This window comes from Paralichthys olivaceus, chromosome 6 (genome assembly GCF_024713975.1).
Source record: "Paralichthys olivaceus isolate ysfri-2021 chromosome 6, ASM2471397v2, whole genome shotgun sequence".
NCBI classification, from domain to species: domain Eukaryota; kingdom Metazoa; phylum Chordata; class Actinopteri; order Pleuronectiformes; family Paralichthyidae; genus Paralichthys; species Paralichthys olivaceus.
Genome location: NC_091098.1, coordinates 19,331,768 through 19,354,611, shown reverse-complemented (window position 1 = coordinate 19,354,611; position 22,844 = coordinate 19,331,768). Strand labels below are relative to the sequence as shown.

General features: G+C 41.5%; 4 protein-coding genes across 6 annotated transcripts; 2 read left to right on the top strand and 2 right to left on the bottom strand.

Annotated features, from left to right (window-relative positions):
* Nucleotides 1-35: 35 nt before the first annotated feature.
* LOC109635146 (ceramide synthase 5-like) lies at nt 36-7,782 on the top strand. Its single transcript, XM_020096103.2, has 10 exons — nt 36-211; nt 2,254-2,356; nt 2,575-2,705; nt 2,837-2,894; nt 4,261-4,311; nt 4,460-4,552; nt 5,072-5,200; nt 5,998-6,104; nt 6,607-6,763; nt 7,176-7,782. The coding sequence occupies exons 1-10, from the start codon at nt 36-38 to the stop codon at nt 7,317-7,319; spliced, it is 1,149 nt and encodes a 382-aa protein (XP_019951662.1). The 3' UTR covers nt 7,320-7,782.
* LOC109635142 (NACHT, LRR and PYD domains-containing protein 12) lies at nt 5,895-13,512 on the bottom strand. The gene is made up of 9 exons (XM_020096096.2): nt 13,305-13,512; nt 11,137-12,716; nt 10,890-11,051; nt 10,606-10,779; nt 10,319-10,492; nt 9,436-9,609; nt 9,153-9,326; nt 8,904-9,071; nt 5,895-8,433 (listed from the first exon to the last, which is right to left on the bottom strand). The coding sequence occupies exons 2-9, from the start codon at nt 12,705-12,707 to the stop codon at nt 8,364-8,366; spliced, it is 2,667 nt and encodes an 888-aa protein (XP_019951655.2). The 5' UTR covers nt 12,708-12,716; nt 13,305-13,512; the 3' UTR covers nt 5,895-8,363.
* A 395-nt stretch (nt 13,513-13,907) lies between these two features.
* LOC109635143 (keratin, type II cytoskeletal 8-like) lies at nt 13,908-17,387 on the bottom strand. The gene is made up of 9 exons (XM_020096097.2): nt 17,041-17,387; nt 16,686-16,894; nt 16,541-16,601; nt 16,280-16,375; nt 15,999-16,163; nt 15,678-15,803; nt 14,935-15,155; nt 14,248-14,294; nt 13,908-14,153 (listed from the first exon to the last, which is right to left on the bottom strand). The coding sequence occupies exons 1-9, from the start codon at nt 17,302-17,304 to the stop codon at nt 14,053-14,055; spliced, it is 1,290 nt and encodes a 429-aa protein (XP_019951656.1). The 5' UTR covers nt 17,305-17,387; the 3' UTR covers nt 13,908-14,052.
* Nucleotides 17,388-18,096: 709 nt separating this feature from the next.
* Nucleotides 18,097-21,697, top strand: LOC109635302 (deoxyribonuclease-1-like). Of its 3 annotated transcripts, none has more exons than XM_020096416.2 (10): nt 18,097-18,234; nt 18,330-18,412; nt 18,764-18,852; nt 18,939-19,025; nt 19,114-19,226; nt 19,451-19,563; nt 19,895-20,052; nt 20,190-20,286; nt 20,383-20,509; nt 21,429-21,697. In XM_020096416.2, the coding sequence occupies exons 2-10, from the start codon at nt 18,332-18,334 to the stop codon at nt 21,548-21,550; spliced, it is 987 nt and encodes a 328-aa protein (XP_019951975.1). In that variant the 5' UTR covers nt 18,097-18,234; nt 18,330-18,331; the 3' UTR covers nt 21,551-21,697. The 3 variants fall into 3 exon arrangements, with proteins under 3 accessions (XP_019951975.1, XP_019951974.1, XP_069383159.1); XM_020096415.2 differs by having other exon boundaries at nt 19,421-19,563; XM_069527058.1 differs by having other exon boundaries at nt 18,180-18,234; nt 18,314-18,412; nt 19,421-19,563.
* The last annotated feature ends 1,147 nt before the right edge of the window (nt 21,698-22,844 follow it).

Below are 22,844 nucleotides of genomic sequence, written 5' to 3'. Positions count from 1 at the left end.
CTGCTGCTGCCGGGTGTTCTTCTTCTGTTCCCCCGATGACTTCCTCCTTCTCGGCCTGGTTTTGGAGCGATAGGTTCTGGCTTCCCGAAAATGTTACATGGGCGGACCTGGAACATCCGCCACCTGGTCAGGAGTATCCCCGGGTGGGACACGTCCTGTACGCCCTGCCTCTGTCTGTCGGGGTGTTTCTCGTGAGGCTGCTGTTCGAGAGGTAAAACGCCGCCTGCTTCTAATGTGACGGAAGTTTTCTCCTGCGTGTCCTCTCTCTGTTCGGAAGCTCATGTGGCAACTGTTGATCATAACAGGAGAAAAGACAAGACGCTACAACAACGTGAATACAGCAGCTCTAATGCTGACCCTAGCTGGTTCTTATATGAGGATATATACTGTCGTAATTGAAATGAACATGATCTTTGATAGATCAGTCACATTTTAAACTATCTAGACACCAGAAAGAGCAAACCCTCTGTGTGAGAGGTTCATGCACATGTGGACGATGTTGATCATACAGGGGGGAGAAAAACACTAACAATATGAATATAGTGTTTATAAAATACAATATCTAGTATTTTCTCTTGTATGGGTTATTCTTTTCTAATGGGCATCCACAGGATGGCTTCGAACAGAATTTCACTTTACTGCTGCAGTAACAATAAAGTTATCTTATCTTATCTGAATATAACAGCTCTAATGTTGACCCTGGCAGGTTCCTATATGAGGATATATACTTACATAGTTTCAATGAACACGATCTTTGATGGATCAGTCAATTTGAAAAACAAATAAATATAAATATAAAGAACAAAATCTCTGTGAGAGAGCCCAGGTGAAAGGTTGGGAAACTGTTGAATATAACAAAACCATGAGTATAACAAGTCAAAGGTTCCTAATTGCAGTTAATAATTTCTAAATGAGGTTATATAATCTCATAATTTAAATGAACAGATGATGAACAAACTTGTGTGAGAGCACAAGTGTGATGTTCAGGCTCTCGTGGAAACTGTTGATCATAAAGAAACAAACACTACAAAAAATATCAATATTACAACTCTAATGTTATTCAATGCAGATAATCAATTCTATTTGAGGATATATACTGTCATGGTTTCAAATTTTAAACTATCTGGACACTAGAAAGGACAATCTCTCTGTAGTCTTGTTATGCGTCTTCATCTAAAGTCCTTCAATATGCTATTTTTGACAAAAACACAATTATAATTGTAATGAAATAAGGCAATAATCCCTTTAAACAAATGGCTGTGGCTATTTCTGTTTTTGTCTGCTCATATAACCTGTTCCTGTCTGTTCATATAACCTGTTTCTGTCTCTTTTAAAAGGAGATAAGAATTCTTAGATCACTCCTGGTTTTGTCTCAGCCTCTTATTTAACACTGTTCTCATTCCTGCAAGATGATAACATGAAAACGACTCCTCTGGCTTATGACACATGTTTACCTTCGTCAACAATTACAGTTTTTATGAATAGCTAAAGGTGCAAAGATACAAGTGACATATAATTACTGCACAGTCAAATTCCTTGTATTATCTGTGGAGCTTAAAAAACCGGTCTGTGCTCCAACAGCAACTGAGCCAACACCAGTCGTGTAACTAACAGATTCATTTCAGCAGGAAAATCACCACCGTCGGGGCAGGCCAACAGCGCAGTGTGTGCCTCTATTCATTCAACATGTTTCCATGTTGTGAAAACTCCTCCAGATAAGTGGGGTGTTGTTAAATTGAGCTCTAATAAATGGCTCCGAGTTGGAGCTTGAACACCGGTTAACTCAACCAGATGATCTTGTGACACACATCACTATTTTAGTTAGAGGCAGCACTCCCATCTCCGTCTCCCATATGCTCACGTGACAGGTCTTCATGCTGTGTTTAGTCTAGGTGCTACATTCCCCAGGATTCCAGCTTTCTAACGCTGGCCTGTGTCCCTGCTGTAGCCTCCGTTGTGCTCGCTTTCCCTCACTCTAAGATACACACACTCACAGAAACACTCACACAGCCGTCAAACGTAACTTTGTAGGCCAACTGTGAAAGGGTTAGCTCAACAGATCATGTCAGTTGGCGAATCCCTTGGCAAATCTCGGTTTATCGTCCATGTGTTTATGAAAGTATTAAACTTCTCTCTCTCACTCTCTCCTTCCCCAAATGTCTGCCACAACATCTCTGTCCCCTCCCTGCCCCCACCCTCTCTCTCTCTCTCTCTTCCTTTCCTTTTTTTTTGCCTCCGTCTGTGTGTATACAGGCTGGTGGCCAAGCCCTGTGCCCACATACTTCAGATTCAGGCGGGAGTGCCTCGGCAAGCTCAGCCCAACGCTGTCCTGGAGAGGCTGTATCTGTCCAAAACGGTACATAAGGCCCACGTTTGTCCTGTAGTCCATTAAATGTTCCTCTGCACACTGCAACACTGGTGTTATTGCTTAGGAAAACACCACCACAGGCATAATGACGTGTTCAGTAAATACCTCTTAGTTGTGAGACAGGAATATCTACTGCTATTGTGGTTTTACAAGTAGAGGCTGTGGAAAGCGAGTCATTTGTAATTGTAATGTGTTGTCCTCCTCAGTGTCCAGACACAAGGCAACTGGAGGGTCTGTCCAAACAGCTGGACTGGGATGTACGGAAAATACAGCGATGGTTTCGCATCCGCCGGAACCAAGACAGGCCCAGTACGCAGACAAAGTTCTGTGAGAGCATGTAGGTTCTTACAAAGGTTCCTACTAAACTGCTGCGTCGGACAAATGAGTGAATGAGTGAACAAACTAAACATGACAAGTTAATATTTTACTGTCCTGTTTAACCAGTTCTTCTCTTTTCTTTAATGACAGGTGGAGGTTTACATTTTACTTGGGGATTTTTATCTATGCCATTCGCCATTTGTGGGTGGTGAGTTGAGAAATTGAATATTATGTGTTTTTTTGTACAAAATGCACTGACATATTGAAAGATGGACATGTAATAAGCACACTGTATGTGTTTGTAAATCAAATCAGAGACTGGCTTGAAGGAAAGCTTCATAGTTTTTTAAGTCAATTGTCAGTTTATAATTGTCATCAAAATATGGCGTCCTAAAGCACCTACAGTTATTGTTTCCATCCACCTGCATTTATGTGCATTTTTAAAATTTGGGTATTGATCTCAGGAAAAACTGACCAACCTCGTGTAACCTCGTATACACTGCCAACCAGCGCAGTGTCAGTCTACATAGCTATAAGGTCATGATGACCTTTGACCACTGAAATCTAATCTGTTAATCTTCACATTCAAGTGACAACTGGTCAAAGGTTGAAGAAATTGTCTCAAGGCAGACTTGAGATATCATGTTCTGTGAGTCAAAGTGAATGTTTGTACCAAATTTACAGAAATTTGAAATGTTGCGTTCACAAGACCAAAGACGTGGCCTGTAAGTTAGAAGTGGCCTTTACCTTTGACCCCCCCCCCCCAAAATTTAACCGGATCATCTTTGTGTCCAAGTTAATATTTGCACCGAATTTGAAGAAATTCCCTCAAGGCCTTCTAAAGATGTCATGTTTATAAGAATGGGACGGACCAACAACCCAAAAACATACAGCCTCAGGCAACTTGCTGTCAGTGGTTCAGAGGCAAACAAATCTCAAACATCACAGAAACAAGTGGAAGTATCGTTTAGATACATCCTATTTTATTTTTTTTTAAATCAAGTTTTCTTGCCAGTTTTCCACAGTAAGAGGAACTTGAACTAGCGCTCACTAGTATTAGGTCCTCCTCTTCTGCAGTGGTTTAATGGCACCCAACTGGAGAAGCAGTAACATCAGCTGTTCATCTGGGTGTGCTTTATTACAAAAGCGCATAACAGTGGTGGATGGAAACAAATTAGTTTGCCCTTTCTTTCGCTAATTTTTATTTTTTCAGGTGAAAATTTTGGGCCTATGGAAGTGAAAATCCCAAGTCTTCTTTCTGTGCAAAAATTTTATCTCAAGCAAAAACAAGATTTCAGCAGACAAAGTTGTTCGTTTTTTAAGTTGGTCAATTGTGTCTGTGTTTCATAGAGAGATTGTAACACAGAGGGAATTTTGTGCTTTAAAAAAACTAACTCTGACTGCTGAAGCCTCTTATCACCTCCAGATACAACAAAATACTCTCATCACACAGGAAGGACATGAGGAATGAAGTAGAGCCAGAATCAAATCGGGGATGAGCTCCTGATTATTGTTATGTTATTTTCTTATATAACTTGTCCTTAAATTACACATTTTTATCTATTTTTTCTCAGTCGCCTTGGATGTGGGATACCAGAATATGCTGGCACAAGTTTCCTTTTCAGGTTTGTTTCTTTTTTAATCAACTCAACAATCATCATAATCACCTGTCTATATTATCACCGACCAGTTCAACGCCATAATGTTTGCAGATCACTAGACTACATATTTGTTTAAGGTGTTTTTTTTTCTTTTTTTCGCCCCCCCCTGCAGCCGCTGAGCCCTGGACAGTACACACACTATGTAGCTGAGCTGGCTTTCTATTGGTCGCTGATGTTTTCCCAGTTCACGGACATAAAACGCAAGGTGAGGCAACATCAGCTAAACACAACTCTATTGTGCTGCCTTGCAGGAGCTCGGCTGAATTCTTCATGCACCTTCATTCAGAGCTGTTTCACCTGTTTTTCTTGTTGCCTTCGTTTCAAACCCCCTTTTTCTGAATATCTTTGACAGGGTGTTTACAAACTGTCAGACTAGTTTCTGCTCCCAGCCTTACACATGAGAATAGAGTCATGATCATGTGCTCTGAAAAAACAGGTTAGACAATGAAATGCTGCAGGGCCGTAAAAGTATAAGACACTCCTTACATATGGTTTAATTTAAGTGTGTAGTACCAGTATTGACACAGTATCTTTCAGTTGTAATAGTCTTATTATATGTATTAAGTACAATGACCAACGATTGAGGATGATTCTGCAATCAGCTTCGTCTCATTGTTCACTTAGCGGCAGGAGTTTTTGAGTTTACACATCTCCAGTGGTGTAATACGTCTGTTTAACATCCTTTTTCCTTTCTGTCACCCCGCCTTCACTTCACTGATGACAGGATTTCATGATCATGCTCGTCCACCACCTGGCCACCATAATCCTCATCACCTTCTCCTATGCCAACAACATGCTAAGAGCTGGTACTTTGGTCATGTGTGTGCACGATGCATCCGACATCTTCCTTGAGGTAAAGCACTCAGTAAAGGACATTTTTGTTTGTTTTTTAGTTAGTTAGCAGGATTACACAAAAACTACACAACAAATTTCCATTACATTTTGCAGAGGGGTGGGGCATGACCCAAGGAAGAATCTGTTAAGTTTGATGTGGATCAGGGGGCGGATTCAGGATTTTTTCTCCTCGTTTTTAAACATTGAGAGATGAGGGCGTTTTTCAACATTTTCCTTGGTTTCTCAGAGAATGATTCATGGCCCTTGATTAAAAAAAAAAAATCAGGAATGTTTAGTTTAGGGGGCTTATGATCGTTTTTTGAATTTTAGTTCATTGTTTTATTAAAAAAATTCAGATCTACTTAATTTAAATATGATTTCATTAGGGGAATGTTGACGCAGATAGGCACTCTACTGAGTGCCATTCTAGTTTTTCTTTTAATTGCTCCATGAAGCAAATTTGTCGTTTCTACACAATGTAGCTGAATACAGTTGGGACAAGTATGATATAATTGTGTTGTGAGCTACTTCTGATACCAAGGCCGACGCCCTATCTCACAATGTTAAAGAAAGAGAAAATTCCTGAATCCGCCCCCTTAATTGAATCAGCACTGAAACTTAATGGGTTCTTTCTTTGGCCACACCTCACCCTTTCACCAAGTCTCAATAAAATACGCTCAGTAAGAACCAATGAACAAACAGCAAACAAAATATAGCATGAGTGTAAATATATTTTAATACTGTTCACTGCAACTTAGAGATATTGGTTTGATAGTCTATCAGTGTGATTCATTAAAGTCTTCTTTATTTCCCAAGGCAGCCAAGCTGGCCAACTATGCCAAGTACCAGAAGCTATGTGATGGCATGTTTGTGCTGTTCAGCGTAGTTTTCTTCCTCACTCGACTTGTCATCTATCCTTTCTGGTGAGACACACACAAGCGTAACAAACAACCTGCCTTGTTACAGTTGGTTAGTTACATAACCTGTTACCTCTGACACTCCCATAATTCTGTGCAAGCCCAAAAATAACGAACCCAAAATAAAAAGATTGATCATTCATTATCCTGGTGCCCTTTGAAGGCTACTACTTCAAATTTACAACCAAAAGAATAACCTTTTTGCATTGTCTATTTTTTGCATAAAAAGTGAATATTACATTTATACATTTCTATGGGTAGTAGCGCTGTTTAGTCAAAACATACTAGCCACGAGTTTGAACAAATTGCAGTGATATGAGGATCCTGAAATAGTTTGCATAGATAGCTGAGAGAGATTTAAAACTACATATGATTAAAGTTCTGCTACTAAGCTCAAAGTGACCCACAGGAGAGATGAAGTATTTTAAAGTAAAGGACCAAAAGTAATAAAAAAAGTAATAATATATTGAGGGCTCTAGTAACCTCTGTCTGTCTGTGTTTGTTGTAGGATTGTAAACAGTGTTCTGTTTGAGAGCTGGGAGATCGCCGGACCATACCAGTCCTGGTGGCTGTTCAACGGGTTACTGCTGGTCCTGCAGGCTCTTCACATCATCTGGTTCTACCTCATAGCTCGTATTGCCATCAAAGCCATATTCAAGGGAAAGGTTAGTCTGGAAATCTTATCCTTGCGTGTCATTTTCAGCCATGATGGCTACAGGGTGGGATTGTAGTCTGTCAGTGGCTCCTTTACTTTGGTCCAGACTGAAATAACTAGATTGACGATTAAAATGTATACAGTCATTGTCCTGAGAGAACGAACAACTGTAGTGACCTGTTTCATTTAGCAGTATCCTCAGGTTGAAACTTTTAGTGCAAATACTTGTGCTATTACACCACACTAAAGCTATTTCATGCAAGAACTGCATGAAAGGCAAAGTCCAGGAAATGTCCGGACCCGTTGTCTGCAATCTCACATCTTGTCATCTTTCCAAGTTGTGGTTTTAGACATTTTTGGTGGCATTGTAACTTTCCTCACAAATCCAGATGTCAGTAAAACAGTCACGTTTTATTTTACAGGTGTCAAAAGATGACCGCAGTGACATCGAGAGCAGCTCAGATGAAGAGATTAATTCCAGTTGCAGTAAAAGTCCTGCCGTGACTCTGAACACAAAGGGCAGCAGTCACACTGGGAACCTTAATGGAGAAACTCATGACCACTGAGCACCAAGAGGAGGATATTTACTTCCAGTGTGGCTTTCACTCACGCTTGGTGAGACCCACCCTCCTCACTTGACCAGCTTCTTTTTTTTTTTTTTTTTTTTTTCAAATGGAGAGGACTGGATACAGGGCAGCTCCATATGCGGGATACAGATATGGCACTGTGTCAGGTTTACACTGTGTGAGGTTTACTCCTGCTTTGTGCTGACAGAGGCGGACACAGAAATCTGTGTGGTCTGTCTCCACCTCACTGTGTGTGTCTTCTAAAACTTTGAAACTACAGCAAGCGTGTGACACTTGGTTTTATACAACGATAGATTTCATTTGTGAATTTGGTAAAATATATTTTATAGCTATAAATCAAATTTACAGTCATGTATCTGTCTTAATGAAGCCAAGAAATTCCAAATGCCTAATATCTCTTTAAAATACCAAAGTTTTCTTAATAAAGTATTCCTGCATCAAATGAATGTGTTGAAGGACTTTGCTCGACTGTGAAATGAGTGGGACTGCAACTAATGTTTAATGTGAGCTATTGATTAATGCGTTGTGATGTAATGTGATTATTTTATCAACTAATCAATTAGGCTACAAAATGTCAGGAAAGCAACCACAGTGCCCCAAAGGGAAATTTTAAAATGTAGCTTTTATGTCCAACCAAAAATGTCCAGAACTAAAGATATTAACTTTCACATAAGACTCTGGGGGTTGCCTCACAGATTCCTGGTTTGAATTCCGGTTTGGCCAGAGTCCTGTTTGTCTGCCTTTGTTTGTGTGGGGTTTCTCCCACTTCCTCCCTCAGTCCAAAGTCATGCAGATTAGAAGGAGGTTGATATGAGACTAATTAAATCATAGGTGTGAGTGTGATTGGTTCTTTGCCTGTGACTGTCTCCAGCCCCACGAACCTCAAAGTACAGATAATGGATAGATGGACAAGACACAGAAAAGCAACAGGTTCTCACCCCCAGTGCTTCAGCTGTGATAATAACAATCAATCAGCTTGACCCTGCAGCAGCGTGTAGAGAATGGATGGAATAGATGCCTTCTTCAGTATCTTATTTTATCGCACTCATTCAACATGTTGAAAACGTCCTCTGAAAAGTCGTTGTACTTTAGGCTGAAAGAGTCAGAAAACAAATGCAGTCGTTAGATTCTTGTTTAAAGATGTTATTCTGGGCTTAGAAACTTTAACTGTGTCACAGCAGTTACTTCCATCGAGGAGGTGATGTCTGCGTTTGTCTGATAATTAACAGGATAACGCAAAAACCACTTGACAGATTTCCACGAAACTTGGCAGAAGGATGCCGCATGGGTCAGGGAAGAATACATTAAATTTTATTGTTGGTTAGGATCAGGGGGCGAATCCAGGATTTATTTTTTTTCACTTTAAACATTGTGAGATTGGGCGTTAAACATTTGCATTGAGATCTCAGAGAAGAAAAGAAAATCACATGTTTATGGTACTGATATTTATGAGTGTGAGCAATATGGTGCAGGTTCAAATAAAAATCCAGGCCTTTGAATTTAAATGTGGTTTCATTAGGGAACTGTCACACTCTGAGTCAAGCTGAAGAGAATCAGACTTACTTCATCTCCTGCATGTTGCAGTTTTCCTCCATGACTTGGACGAGGGCCGGGACGGACGCATCAGTCAGGGAGTTGTTTCTGAGCTCCAGGTTCTTCAGAGTCTTACTGGCTCTCACAGCAGCACACAGGTCTTCAACACAGGCGTCTGTCAAATGTGTCATTTCAACACTGTGACAGAGGAGGAGGATATTCATGTAGTGTCCACTGCAATGTGGTGTTGAATGATACAAGGAGTGTCTGTGAACTCACTCCAGTTCCTCCAGCAGGCAGCCTGGATGTGCAACAGCATCCCAAAGATGTTTAACCCCTTGATCTCCAGCTTTATTTATACCCACAATCAGGGATTTTAGTCGCGAAGTTCCACTTCTCAGCAATGAGCCCAGTTCCTTAAAGACCTGCTGCGTCAACTCGCATCGTTTCAACCTGCAGGGGGGAGCACATAGTACGAATGTTGTTGTCTGAATTTCAGCAGATATTTGTGAAAGTCTGTTCTATCTTTTGTGGCACTGAAAAATCAAGAGTGTGACTCTACCCCAGTTTCTCCACTGGACATCCAGGATGACTCAGGGCTTGGCAAAGCAACAGCGCCCCCTCATGGCCCAAATCATTCACTGACAGATCCAGCTCTGACAGAGAGCAGTGCTCTGACATCAAGGTCTCCATCAAATGAAGACAGCACGCACCGGTCAGCTCAGTATCAAACAGCCTGGACACAGAAACAAAAGATTAACTCAAAGTCACAGAGAGCATGTTAATTAATGAACTTGTCCCAGAAGAACGTCAGAGTCTCACTCTCTGTTTAATGGAAATACAAGTGGCTGATCTCACTGTCAATCAATGTATAAACAGCCCGAAAAATGTAGAAGCTAAACATGCTATCAGTGTGTCAATGTGGACATCCTGGTTACACACATGGGTAGAGGCTGTAAAGAGCGCTCTGAACAGTCCCCTCATCATCGTTATTTGTTACCTTTTCTGCTTTTGTGAATAATTCAATGATTTGACCCTTGAAGCTTTTTATGTCAGAAGGTTTTAACTTAATCTTTATTATTTTACTTAATAGTTTTTGGCATTTGTATTCATTTATGAGGATGTTTATTTCCAGAAAGATGTTTTCTTTCTTTCTAAGTGTTGAGTTGTATTACAATTCTGTTGTCATGTCATGTTTTGTAAAGTTCAGATTTCCAATAAAATTTATTTTTGAAACATTTGAAGAGTGAAATCCATCCAGTTAATATTTTGACCAGTTTTAAACTGGTCAAAATTCAAAATTCAAAGGTCACGGTGAACTCATGGTGAGGAATGCTGACTGAAACTGCACTGGTTAGCAGAGGTGTACAATCAACAGGCGGTGACGCAAAACATCTCAGTAGAGGCACTGACGGCAGATGTATCATCTTGAAACACAGACTCACTTGAGGCTCTGAAGTTTACAAAGTGGGTGTTGCAGCGACTTGCACAAAGCCTCCACTCCACCGTCACCAATCCTGTTCAGCGTCAGGTCCACTTTTCTCAGCTCTGACTTTCCAGAGCACAACGCTGCCGATAAAGCCTCCATGGATACTGCAGTCAAATCGCAGCCTTGTAGCCTTTTAATAAACACAATAAAGTTATTTTTCAAATCAATGGTTTGGACATAAATAGATGGTGCTGACAAAATATTTAAATTTTGAATATAATACAACACTTTGAAAGCACCTACTGGAGCTGCTGCAGTTTGCATTGAGGACTGTGCAGCGCTTTGCACAGTTTCATGAAACCCTGGTCACCGATCTGATTAAACATTATCTCTAACACACGCAGCTGAGAGGAGCCCGAGGTCAGCGCACACACCAGATCTTCACAACTTGCCTCAGTCAGTCTGCACACCTTAAGTCTGGGCAAAAAAGAAGCAAAAAAATCAAGAGTGTATTAATTTGACAAACCGATTTTTGGCTTTTGAGAAATCTTTGTCAGCGTAGAGGCTAACTTATTAGAGAAGCTTACTTTAAAGTGTGCAGTTTGCAGTCTCTGAGTCCCACACAGAGCACTTTCAACTTTTCATCTCCGAGGCGGGTGTTAGCGAGATCCAGCTCCTCGGTGAGTCCCCTGCTGAGAGCTGACGCCAGATGAGAGACGGCCCTGGTACTCAAGGTGCTGTCTGACAACCTGTGGGACACAAGAGCCTCATGTTACATATGATGACATGTGAACTAAATGATGCCAGAATATATGAGTCTTTACCATGACTTACTGTATCTTAAGTGATAAGCTCATAGCTGGAGCCAGGACTTCTGCTTTCTCCTCTGTCAAATCCCTCGTGCTGTACAGATTCAACAGCTTCATCTCACCGAGGCACGAGACGACGTAGTTCAGGGCGACACAGTCCAGGAGGCTTAGGTCGCCGTAGCTGATGCCTGTCCGTGCTGACGGGGAGATGATCTCTTTCACCAAACTCTGATTTTGAGCTTGATGAAGTAGATGGAAGCATCGATGGTGCTTGTCCTTGTAACACCCCTTTAGTGTTTCCTCTGAGCTGCTTTTAAACCAACTTTTAAAATCTAAGATACGATCCGAGTTAAACTCCCCCAGTAGGATCTCCAGGGGTCTGCGCTGAACTGACTCCGAGAGCCCTGACAAGAAGAGATCTAAAAACTTTGCATGACCTTTATGCTCCTCCAACATCTTCGCCACGCCCTCAGATTTTGAAGTGTCCAAAAAGAAAGACACGGCCAAGAGGAACTCCTGCATCAGCTGGGAGGTGAAAGAGAAAACACATGAATCTGACTCCAGATCGCCATCTACATGCAAGAAAGCACCAACAGAGCTGAGAAATGATTGAAGACCAAAGGAGTAGAGTTCTTCTTTGGTGCAGCTTGAATTCTGACTGATGGAGCAATGGGAGGCCATCACACCGAGGGCCTGCACCAGTTCTCTGTTGCAAGCCTCCTTCAGCGAGAGCACCTGCATCAGGTGAACCAGGACATCTACATACAGCTGAGTCAATGTCTCAGGAAGTTTTGCTCCAGCATCCATCAGAGTTTTGTAAATAGAACAAACTGTCCAACAAAACCTAGGGGAAGTGCAGAAATCATAAAACCCCAGCGTGTGCTCCATGTGCAGTTGTGCTTTATTAGCTGCAGCCGGGTCTGTAAAGAACCTGTTGAAGTAAGTCTCTCTTTGGGGCTTTAAAAACCCAGAACCCTCCACCCTGGTGCCGTTCAGAAACTTCAGCCGCTCTGTCGGCCTGGTCGCCACCACAAAGGCAGCTCCTCTCAGCAGTGATCCATGAAGCAGACTGGATATCAGGCAGGACACTGACACTGCCTGGCTGATGTCAGAGCAGAGGGAGTGGACGGAGGCATCCAGGGAAAGTTTGTATTGATCCAGATCATCAAAAACAAACAGCAGATCCTCAGGCTTCTGCAGAACGAGGGGCACGGACTCAGAGGGAACATGTTGGTGTTGCAGTAAAGTCTCCAACGACAGCTCGTCTTTCAGAGAGCTGATCTCCCTCAGCCCGAGGTATAAAACATAAGTAAAGTTCTGAAGGTGTTCTCCTTTGGCCCAGTCCACCACCAGCTTCTCCAGGGCAGTGGTTTTGCCGGATCCTTCTCCACCCACCAGGATCACAGTCTTGACTTCACCAGACAGAGCGGTGAGGATGGCGTGATCGAGGGAGGGCAGCTGGTCCTCCACCTCTCTGTCTGTCAGCTGGGATACGTATCTACTGCTGCTCATCACACTGACGGGCAGCTGTCCTCCAAGAAGTGATGGAGTCCTCCTCGGCTTCAGGACATGAGTCAGCACAGCATCTTTGTCCATTGTGTCACTCTAGAGAAATGAGAAACATATAATAGGATATGATATGAGACAGAGAGATAGACTGACAGAGAGACAAACAGACATATGGACAGAGAAAGAGAGAGAGACAGATAGACCGAGAGAGAGAGACAGACGAGTGGACAGATGAGACAGGAAGAGTGAGAATGAGAGTGAGAGAGAGAGACAGACAGACAGAGAGAGAGACAGACAAACAGACAGATAGAGACAGACGGGTAGACAGAGACAGGTGGATAGAGAAGACAGGCAGACTGACAGGAAGAGAGAGAGAGACAGACAGAGTGAGAGAGAGATAGAGAGACAGACAGACAGAGAGAAATAGGGACAGACAGGTAGACAGAGATAGACAGATAGGGACAGACAGGTAGACAGAGAGAGAGACAGACAGATAGGGACAGACAGGTAGACAGAAAGAGCCAGGCTGGACAAGTGACTGTGGGTGAGACAGACAACATGTCTCCAGGTAGATTAATAACGTGTAATAAAAGTCCCTGTTTAAAAGCTGTCCCGCCTCGTGTCTTAAAACACAGATACGATGCACGTTGTATTTTTTAACTGTGAAGTAAAAAGTAAAGTTACCTTGAACGAAGCGTCGCTGGAAAAACGGTGGAGACGAGTTTGACCTGAGATTGTTTAAAAAGAGGTTTTAAACGGAGGAGATCCGATGATCAGCAGCTTCACAACGATAAACCACGACTGACTCACAACAGGAAGTCACACATGGTTTACAGCCGCAGGAGCCTGGTCCCACAACAACAGTGAGAGTCATCAGAGAAGTTTGATCAATAAAGTTTTAACAGAAAAAACACCCTGGTGCGTCCATTCATTTTTTATACTTCACAAAAACTTTATTCAACATTGAACAGTTTACAATCGTGGACAAAACGTCACACTATGATTATAAATGATAACAAATATATAAAAATAATAAGTAGAATAATTAATAGATAAAGTTAGGCAGTGAATTAAAAATCTTAATCACGTTGTTTTTATTATATTAGTACTTTGCATCCTACACTTGTGCCATAGTAATAATCCCATAATCAGTTTTGAATAGTTTTTTATTCTTATATTCCAAAATTATGATGTTGATTAAAGTTACTTATAAATATTTAAAACATTTGAAACAATACCAATACTTTTAAACGACCAAGGACTAAAATAAAAATGGACACACGATCGTAGAGCTGAACACATCTTTATTTCAAACACAACATGTGACATCAAACATGAAGTAAACAGATAACACATCTGGCTCATACGTGCAGGGGGTGAACAAAGAGGTGAATGTAAAGGGGGAGTTATGTTGCCACGGTCATCCAGCAGGTTACTGTGTGTTTTCTTTCACATGAAGTCTGTCATGGGTCTCCACTGTCTTGATGAGGATGGGACTTGACCTTCGCTGCTGGCGGCTGTAAACCTGGGAGGCTAGACAAAGCAAATACACACAGGATATGATGTCATTCTGATCTGATTATTGGTGATAATGGAGTGAGCTGCAGCTGTAAAGCACAGTACTTACATTGGCCTACCACGTCTTGGATGTTCACAATAGAATCTCGTCCAAGTCTGTGAGAGAGGAACAAAACCACTGTGAGAAGTCTCTCATTTGAACACATATATGTCTCATGGGAGCACGTTTTTTCTTTCCAATCATTACTCAAGAGTATTCTCTTCATTAAGGCAGAAGGTTCTGACCACATGTTACCAGATAGCAGATATACAGAAGCACAATCTGATCAACTGAAGCTGAATCATGACTATAAATAATAATAATACAAATAATAAACTTTAATTATGAAGCACCTATCAAAGCAAAGTTACAAAGTGCTTTCCAAAACACATGGGAGTAAAACAGAACAGAATGAAACAGGTCAAAACATGAAATTGAAAACACTTAAGAACCAGGCATTAAAAGGTTTTCCAAATGTTTTGAGCAATGATTTACAAGACAGTTCAAGTTATGGCAAGTCTGATCTCCTCAGACAAGGAATTCCAGAGCCTCTGGGGCCATGCTGGCAAAATCCTTTTGAAGTCATAGATTACAGTTTGGAGCAAGGGATGTTATTATATCCGTAACAGGGGGTCAGACCATGTTAAGCTTTTCTTTAAAAGTGAAAGTGGAGAGTTGAGCCAAATATATCCTTTTGAAACTTTTCCAGAAAAACCTGCATTAGACTCTAATCTGACATCTACCCGCACCACTCACCTTTCCTCCTCTCCCTCCAGCAGTTTCCTGTAGGTGGAGATCTCGATGTCCAGGCCCAGCTTGATATTCATGAGCTCCTGGTATTCTTTCAGCTGGCGAGCCATGTCCTGTTTGGCCTTCTGCAGAGCCAGCTCCAGGTCCTTGATGCGAGCCCTGGCATCCTGCACGGCTTCCTCCCCGCGCCGCTCTGCCTCAGAGAACTGGTCCTCCAGACTGACACACTGAGAAATAATGTGCAGGGATAGATGGTGTAAGCCTGTCAATCACTCCTTTCAAAGCAGATGAGACCATTCCACGATGTCATGTCCCTTTGTAATGTGGATTGTGACACATAGAGCAAAACATTTAGAGGCTGCAAGCTATGATTTCATAATATAAAGAGTTGATGTTAAGTATATAGACAGAATGTCAGACAGACAAACCTCAACAGAACAACTGTAATAACGGATCCTGTGTGTGTCATACTTTTTTGGTCATTTATTTCTGCCATCCTACTACAAGCAGTTCTGACCAGTTTTTCACTTTAAATGAGGCATTTTCACATTTTTCCCAAAGAATAATTTGTTGATCTTGATTACAGTATTTACAACATTGATTAAAAGAAGCAGTTTTTAACGTGATGGAGAAGTGTGGCAATGTTTAAAGTATTTATACATAAGCTAGAAGAGATCACAGTTGAGATGGAAGAGTATAACCTCCAACAGCATTTTTCAGCTGCCTTTGACTTTCAACATTTCACTCACCTGTGCTTTTACAGTCTGGATCTCATTCTGCAGGCGGCTGATCATTCGGTTGAGTCCAGATATTTCTCCCTTGTTGCTATGCATTTCATTGCTGTACTGTTCCGCCTCAGCATTAATCTTGTCAAACTGGTACCAAACAGGAACAAAGGTGTTAGATCAGTAATCATCAGGTTTGACAAGAGTCCCCTGTGTAGTAGATTTATGAGCTTGACCTAAATAATGACCCCCTCATTTACTAAACTATTTCAAGAGAAACCTGTTTTACCACAAAATTGCATGACATTAACAGTGGTGTATCATTTTTCTGCTTGAGTACTTCACCTTGTTCTTGTACCAGCTTTCAGCTTCCTCACGACTGCGGCCGGCGATATCTTCGTACTGAGCCTTAACATCAGCCACGATCTGATCCATGTTCAGGCCGCGGGAGTTGTCCATCTGCACCACCACAGAGGTCGTCCTCAGGCTCTCCTGCATCTCCCGCAGCTCCTTTTATAAAACGACAGACAGCCGCAGTGAGGAGACATAATCCACAGTTCAACACCTGTGGTTTACATGTTTTCCTATTTTAATACTGTCTGACATTTTGAAAGGATTTTCAATACCGTATCATACAGCTCCTTGAGGAAGTTGTGTTCATCCTGGATACCAGACAACCTGTCGTTCAGATCCACCTGAGACAGAAAACTTGAATCCACATCCTGCAGGCATTCAGTGAAAAACATACAACTTTAGTGCATGACTTTATGAAAGACGCAGTTATATTTCATGCATTAGAGATGAATGAATCTTTGAACACTCATAAGCATTAAACTTGCACACACTGAGAAAACATCAATCATAGCCACCATGACTCTATACTCTACCTTTTTGAGCATGACAAAGTCGTTCTCAGCATCATTTCTCCTGTTGATTTCCTCCTCGTACCTGAAACACGCCACAGGTCATATTTCCCCTGCACATCTTCACACCTAATTTTTACTGACTCAACAGCAGGTGCTTCAGTCCTACCTCGTCTTATAGTCCTCAACATTTTTGTGCATGACATTGTTCTCCATGTCAAGCCTTAGTTTTTCATTGTTGAAGCACTCCAGCTGTCTCTCCAGGGAGCCGATGAAGGACTTCAGCATGGGCTCAATGTTGGAGGGGGTGGATGTCTGTTTCTGCAGCAGCTGCCACTTGGTTTCCAGCATTTTGTTCTGCTGCTCCAGGAATCTCACCTGTGACAAGGGGAGTAAGGACCCACAATATAAAACTGGCCCTCACTTATTCTATATTCTATATGTATTTAAATGGATAGCGGGATAATCCCAAAAAAAAAAATGGAATCTCACTCTCATCATTTATCTGCAATCCTGTTTCTCACCTTGTCAATGAATGAGGCAAAGCGGTTGTTGAGGGTCTTGATCTGCTCTTTCTCCTGGGTGCGGACTACCTGGATGGTGGGGTCGATATCGATGCTCAATGGGGCGAGCAGGCTCTTGTTGACAGTCACAGCTGTGATCGGGGCCCTCTGCTCAGTACCGGTGCTGATCCTGTGGAAGGAGTAGGATCCCATGGACGAGCTGCTGAAGCTCTTAGAGGACGAGCGCACTCCTGGGCGGCTGTTGGGGTTTCTCCTCAGACTCATGGTGGCGCTTCTGGGGAGATCTCACTGACGGGGAAGATGAAGATGTCAGGCAGTGGTCGAGCTCGGTTGTGCATCTCTTATCTCTTGGGTGTTTTTATAGGCAGGGTGAGGTGTGGCTTGATAGGGAAGTTATGTTGCTCCCCAAATGTGGTTCAACCTGTCGGACACATACCAGTTCTCCCACCTACCCCATTTCTAAAGAATGCTTTGTTTGTGTTCTCGTGCATGATTGCAGGCCTTCTCCGTGACACAAGGTACAACATTACAAAGAAGAGTCAGATTTAATCATCAAGAGCCAAAATTCATTGCTGTTAATTACTTAAATATTTGTATAGGCTTTATGTCCAAATGAGATTCAGTTTGGTGTCGATGGGATTTGGATGAGAAGTAAAGGAAGCAGAGAAAACAAGGAGTTTGAGATGATTTAAATTGCAGGGTGATCACAAGTCCTTCCTGAAAAATTAAGCCCACAAAAGATGCTTCACCTAAAAAACAAGGATACACAACATTTCCAACAAAATGTGTCCAAACATCATAAACCATTTATAATATAAGAATACTTTGTCTTTTGTGAAACGTTGTGAAACATTGTGAATTTTCATTTTCCCCTGATGATATTATAACAATTAAGATCATAAAAGAAAAGTAGACTGAGTCATATCGTTGGAATTGTTGCTGCAGACGTAACTTTATGTCAAGTGCCATGTGAAGAGCCATTGTCGGTGACAGCAGGCTGTGAACAATGAAACTGGTCCATCCTCTTCTTGTTTTCTTTTCAAACTGTCTCTCTCCCCTTTTCAGACCGTTTACGCAATCATCACCTTCCCTTAGAATAACAGCTACAGATGAATAAGTTTCTCATACCATAAAGCGTAGGTTTATTCTGGAGCTGGTTGGCCACTGACGCACAGCAGCAGTACATTAGTGAAGGTTGGTAAAAGTACATTTATTCATAGCGATAATTAATAATGTAAATCATTTTTCTCTGACTCTACTTTTAATGTCTCAGTTTTTTTTCTTGTCAGGCATGAAGATAGCTTCATTCAACGTGCAGAGGTTTGGACAGGCGAAGGTCTCAGATCCAGATGTGGTGTCGACTCTGGTTAAGGTGAAATGTGTTTTCATTGTTTGCGGCACAGTAAATTGTGAGGAGGCTGATTTCTGCTGTGATTTATCAGGCAACAAAACAGAGCACAATTTCAGATGAGTAATAATTAATAAAGGGTTTAGTTTTGAGAGGCAGCCAAAGAGCTTTGATGAGGCGGTGTGAGGAACAAAGGATAAGAAGTTAATTCATTGAAAATAAATTGCTAAAGGTGTAATCAGGTTAGCTGCAGAAACAATCCCAAATATGCCCCAAGGGATAATATCTGTTTCCTCATGATTTCATACTTAAGACTGAAATGTGCTTCCTCATAACTTTTACGTTGCAGACTTGTACTTACCTCTGTTGTATTAGATTGTGTCTCGATACGACATCATCCTCATTCTGGAGGTTGTGGATGTGAGTGGAGATTCTGTCAAACTGTTCCTGAACGAACTGAACAGGTGAGTTGACTTTTTTTTTCTGAAAGAAGCAAACACTGTAGATGTCGGTGTTTACTGTGTGTACTGTATCCTAATCTCACGTGCAGGGTCAACACAAGCCATCACTACTCCCTGCAGCTCAGCACCCGCCTGGGAAGGACCAGATACAAGGAACAATTTTTATTTCTCTTCAGGTGAATTAAGATCTTTTTTCTTGACGATAAGACTCCCTCAGTGTAACCATTGAACATCTGCATTAAACGCATCTTCTCCCACTGGAAGGGATGATGTGGTCAACTTGATTGACTGCTATCAATATGAAGACAACCAGGTCAACGACATGGATGTTTTTGCCAGAGAGCCATACATTCTCCACTTCAAACCACACAACACAGGTCAGTTTAACAGGGAGTCATTCTACCAGAGTTTCTGTGAACAGTATTGCTGCTGTGACGTCGTTGGTATGTCTGAGTCATGTTTGTTTTTGTGATTGGATCTAGTTTGACATGAGAATAGAAGCCAGCAGCAAGCTGATCAAGTTCAGACAGTCAGAGTTAAGTCAGTGTTTTGTCATGATGGGACATGTCAGTGGAGACATTGTCCTGTGCATTCGTCTCAGTGCTGGAGGACATAGTGCTGATCCCGGTCCACACCAGACCCTGGGACTCGGAGAAAGAGCTGGATGAGCTGTACGAGGTCGTCCTGGTGGTTAAAGACAAGTGGAAAACAGATGTGAGTTACATCGTCCTGCTGCATCTCATTGATTCACCTCAAAGCAGTGCATCAATGAGTTCCGGGTACACACTAAAGCTATATTCATAAATAAATGTATTTCTACTCCACTCGTACTAGTTACATGACACAAATACTTCACTTCTGGTGGGATTTCTATGTGTCCTTATACAGGAAGTTCTTATGCCTCCACCAAGGAGGTTATGTTTTCGTCTGTTTGTCCGACTGTTATTTAGCAAAGTTACGCAGAATCTACAGGACAGATTATCATGATGGTAGAAGGATGGAACATATACCAAGAACGACCTTTACCGCTCTTGATTTCCTTTAGAACATAATGATCCTGGGGGACTTCAATGCAGATGGTGCGTATGTCACACGTAAAGAAATGAAGGACATCCGCATTCGCAGTGACAAGAAGTTCCACTGGCTGATTGGGGATGACGTTGACACCACTGCGAATACTTCAAATGATCACACCTACGACAGGCAGGTGGACATCGTAAAGTTTCAAGAAAAGATGTTTGTTTTAAAGAGTAGTGGAATAATTATCTCTGAACGGAAGAACAGTGGGCTTATGGTGTATTGTCAGAATGAATTATATAATAAACATATGTCTCTAACAGGATTGTAGTGTATGGAGATAACATGCTGGCTGCTATTGTGCCAAATTCAGCCAAGCCGTTCAATTTCCACACAGCGTTTGATATGACAGAGGAAATGGTAACTTTATGTTTTCATAACCAACAAGTGATGCGCCTCTATTACTTTCCTGTTTTTTGGTGATATCACTAATTCAGAGTTTGTATCACCCTGCAGGCCCTGAGAGTGAGCGATCACTACCCTGTTGAGGTAGATCTACATATCGCTTTACCTCTCTGGATGACTGACCACAGATGTGACATGGTCGATACCCAGAACGCATCTGTCAACAAAACCGTCATAGGTAACGAGCAACACTATAATCTACTCATTCTGACATTCCTCACCACTGACATGGAGCGAGTGAGACGAGAGTTGATTTACATCTTCTTGACATGACATCTGTAGTGTTGCCTCTGTGAAAGGCAGAGATGTTAATTGTGAGATGGAATGCTTGGAATTGGGGAGTGTCTCTTTTTTGCTTTAAAGATGAGACTTTCCACTCATGTGAGCGGTATCACCTCGGGGGTAGTAATAACTATTTTTGTATTACAGGGCCCTACAGGTTATCTGTGTTCTACCTTTCCTAATTGTTTAGAATTCTCATTCAAAGGCACATAATAATTATGAAGTGATCACACTAATGCATTATTGTCAATGTTAGTGAACACATAACTCAGACCAGGCCTTACTGTCTCCTTATGAAACAACATTTAGATTCACCAGATTCATTTCATTTGGATCTGCATCAAATTTCTCACTCATAGATATCCATCTGCTAAACATGAAACATAAACTGTAGAGTCTGTGTTTCCTCAGGCTCAATAAATTACCATGTTAGACATTACTTCTGGATCGATTCTGGAGCATGTACAGGAAAATCCTCATGAATGTCAGCCTGAATCAGCTCAGATGTGGAGCTGTTATATTGAGATAAGATTTAATCCAATCCATCATAATAAAGTCACGAGAAGTAACACCTTGCGATATTTCATTTTGTTCTAATTCGGAGCTTTTCAATACACACTGAAGCACTTAGTTGGACACTGTGGAATGAACTGTGCTCTTATTAGAAAAAACAATGGTAACATGCTGCAAATCTAAATCATGAGTGCATCAATCTTTATTGCCTTTAGTTACCCGTTTTAATCTTTTTTGAACGGAGAAGGGAAGAAGGGAATTGTGTCTGTGAAATCGTCAGTTGTGTGTTTTTCTCCTTGCAGAGACTTTGCAGGTCGATGTGCTGAGACTGCAGAAGGAAAACCTCCTGCTGGCACAAGAAAAACTTCAACTTCAGATCTCTATATTAAAACAGAAACTTGCCAAAATGGAATTAGAGGAATGAATAATAGATCTGAAACACTTCTAGTTAAGTGTTTATGCATTTTGAAATATTATAAATCACATATTTTTGCCTTTATATGTTTTTAATGAGGTAAATTACTGGTTTGAAACTGTCTGGTTTGCATAAAACAATTTTCTGGTCATCTGGCATTTGGTCATTTTGTGTGATCCCTTTGTGTGTCTTGGTAATTTTTCATCTTACATTTTTTTTGATAAAGTAAGTTCTTAACGACAAACAGCATGGTCCGAATTATCAATGAAGTACACAGTAGCCTATGTGATAACAAAGTATGACATACAAACATTATGGAACATTGGGAACAACAAAACATTCTCATGAGAGCAACTCTTTTTTTGTTGGGAAAAGAGAATAACATAGTGAATAACAAAAGCATAGAAAGCACTGTCAGAAAAAGAGAAGTAGATGCAGCATGTCTGCTTTTTCCAAGAGGAATTAAGAAATTATTACATTTTACGGAAATTTACTAAAGTGAATGAGCTGCAATTGTGCAAGAATTAAGTTGACAGACTTCATATGAGTTTGTTTGCCAACAGCTTGATGAGCAATGTAATAGAGGCTGAAACCTTATTCAGGAGAAGTTATGAAAGAGTTTCTTGTGGCCACTTTGTGCAAAGCACTGACTTTTCCCTACTCTGAAATACCTAAATGTCTAAACATGCTGTTGATTTTGAAAAAAGCCCTCAGGCGTAGAGGGACAGGTTTTAAGATTCAACATAACGAGTGACTTATTTGAAGAACAGAGAGACAACGCAGACACCCGGAACACAAGACTACGCATCATATACAACAAACACAACAGCCTGCTTGTTTAATGACTGTAAACAGCTCAGGGTCAGTGCTGAGCAGCTTTCAACAGACTTTTTTGTTTGGTTTTAAAAGTCATGGCAGAGCTGCAGCTCCTCATTCCGTCAGGCAGGATGTTTATAGAGCCCACATGCACTGCAGCATGATGACCCATCACAGTCGAGTACACAGGAAATCATTGAGAGGAGGATTTACTGAGCCAATAGACAAGGTCACTAATGGAGGAACTTCATGAGCTGTGTCTCGTTCCACTTCCATGTTGTGGACACAGATGATGTGATCAAATATTCAGGGTTTGTTGTTTAATGCTGCAGGAAAGTCATAAGAACCATCTACTGCAAAAAGAGAAGTTTACACATATTACAAGTCCCGCCCCTACGCTGCTTCTCATTGGCTTAACCAGATGCGGAAGTGCTCTTCTCAACCAATCACCGCTCTTCTGGAACCAAAACACGGAAGAAGACGGACA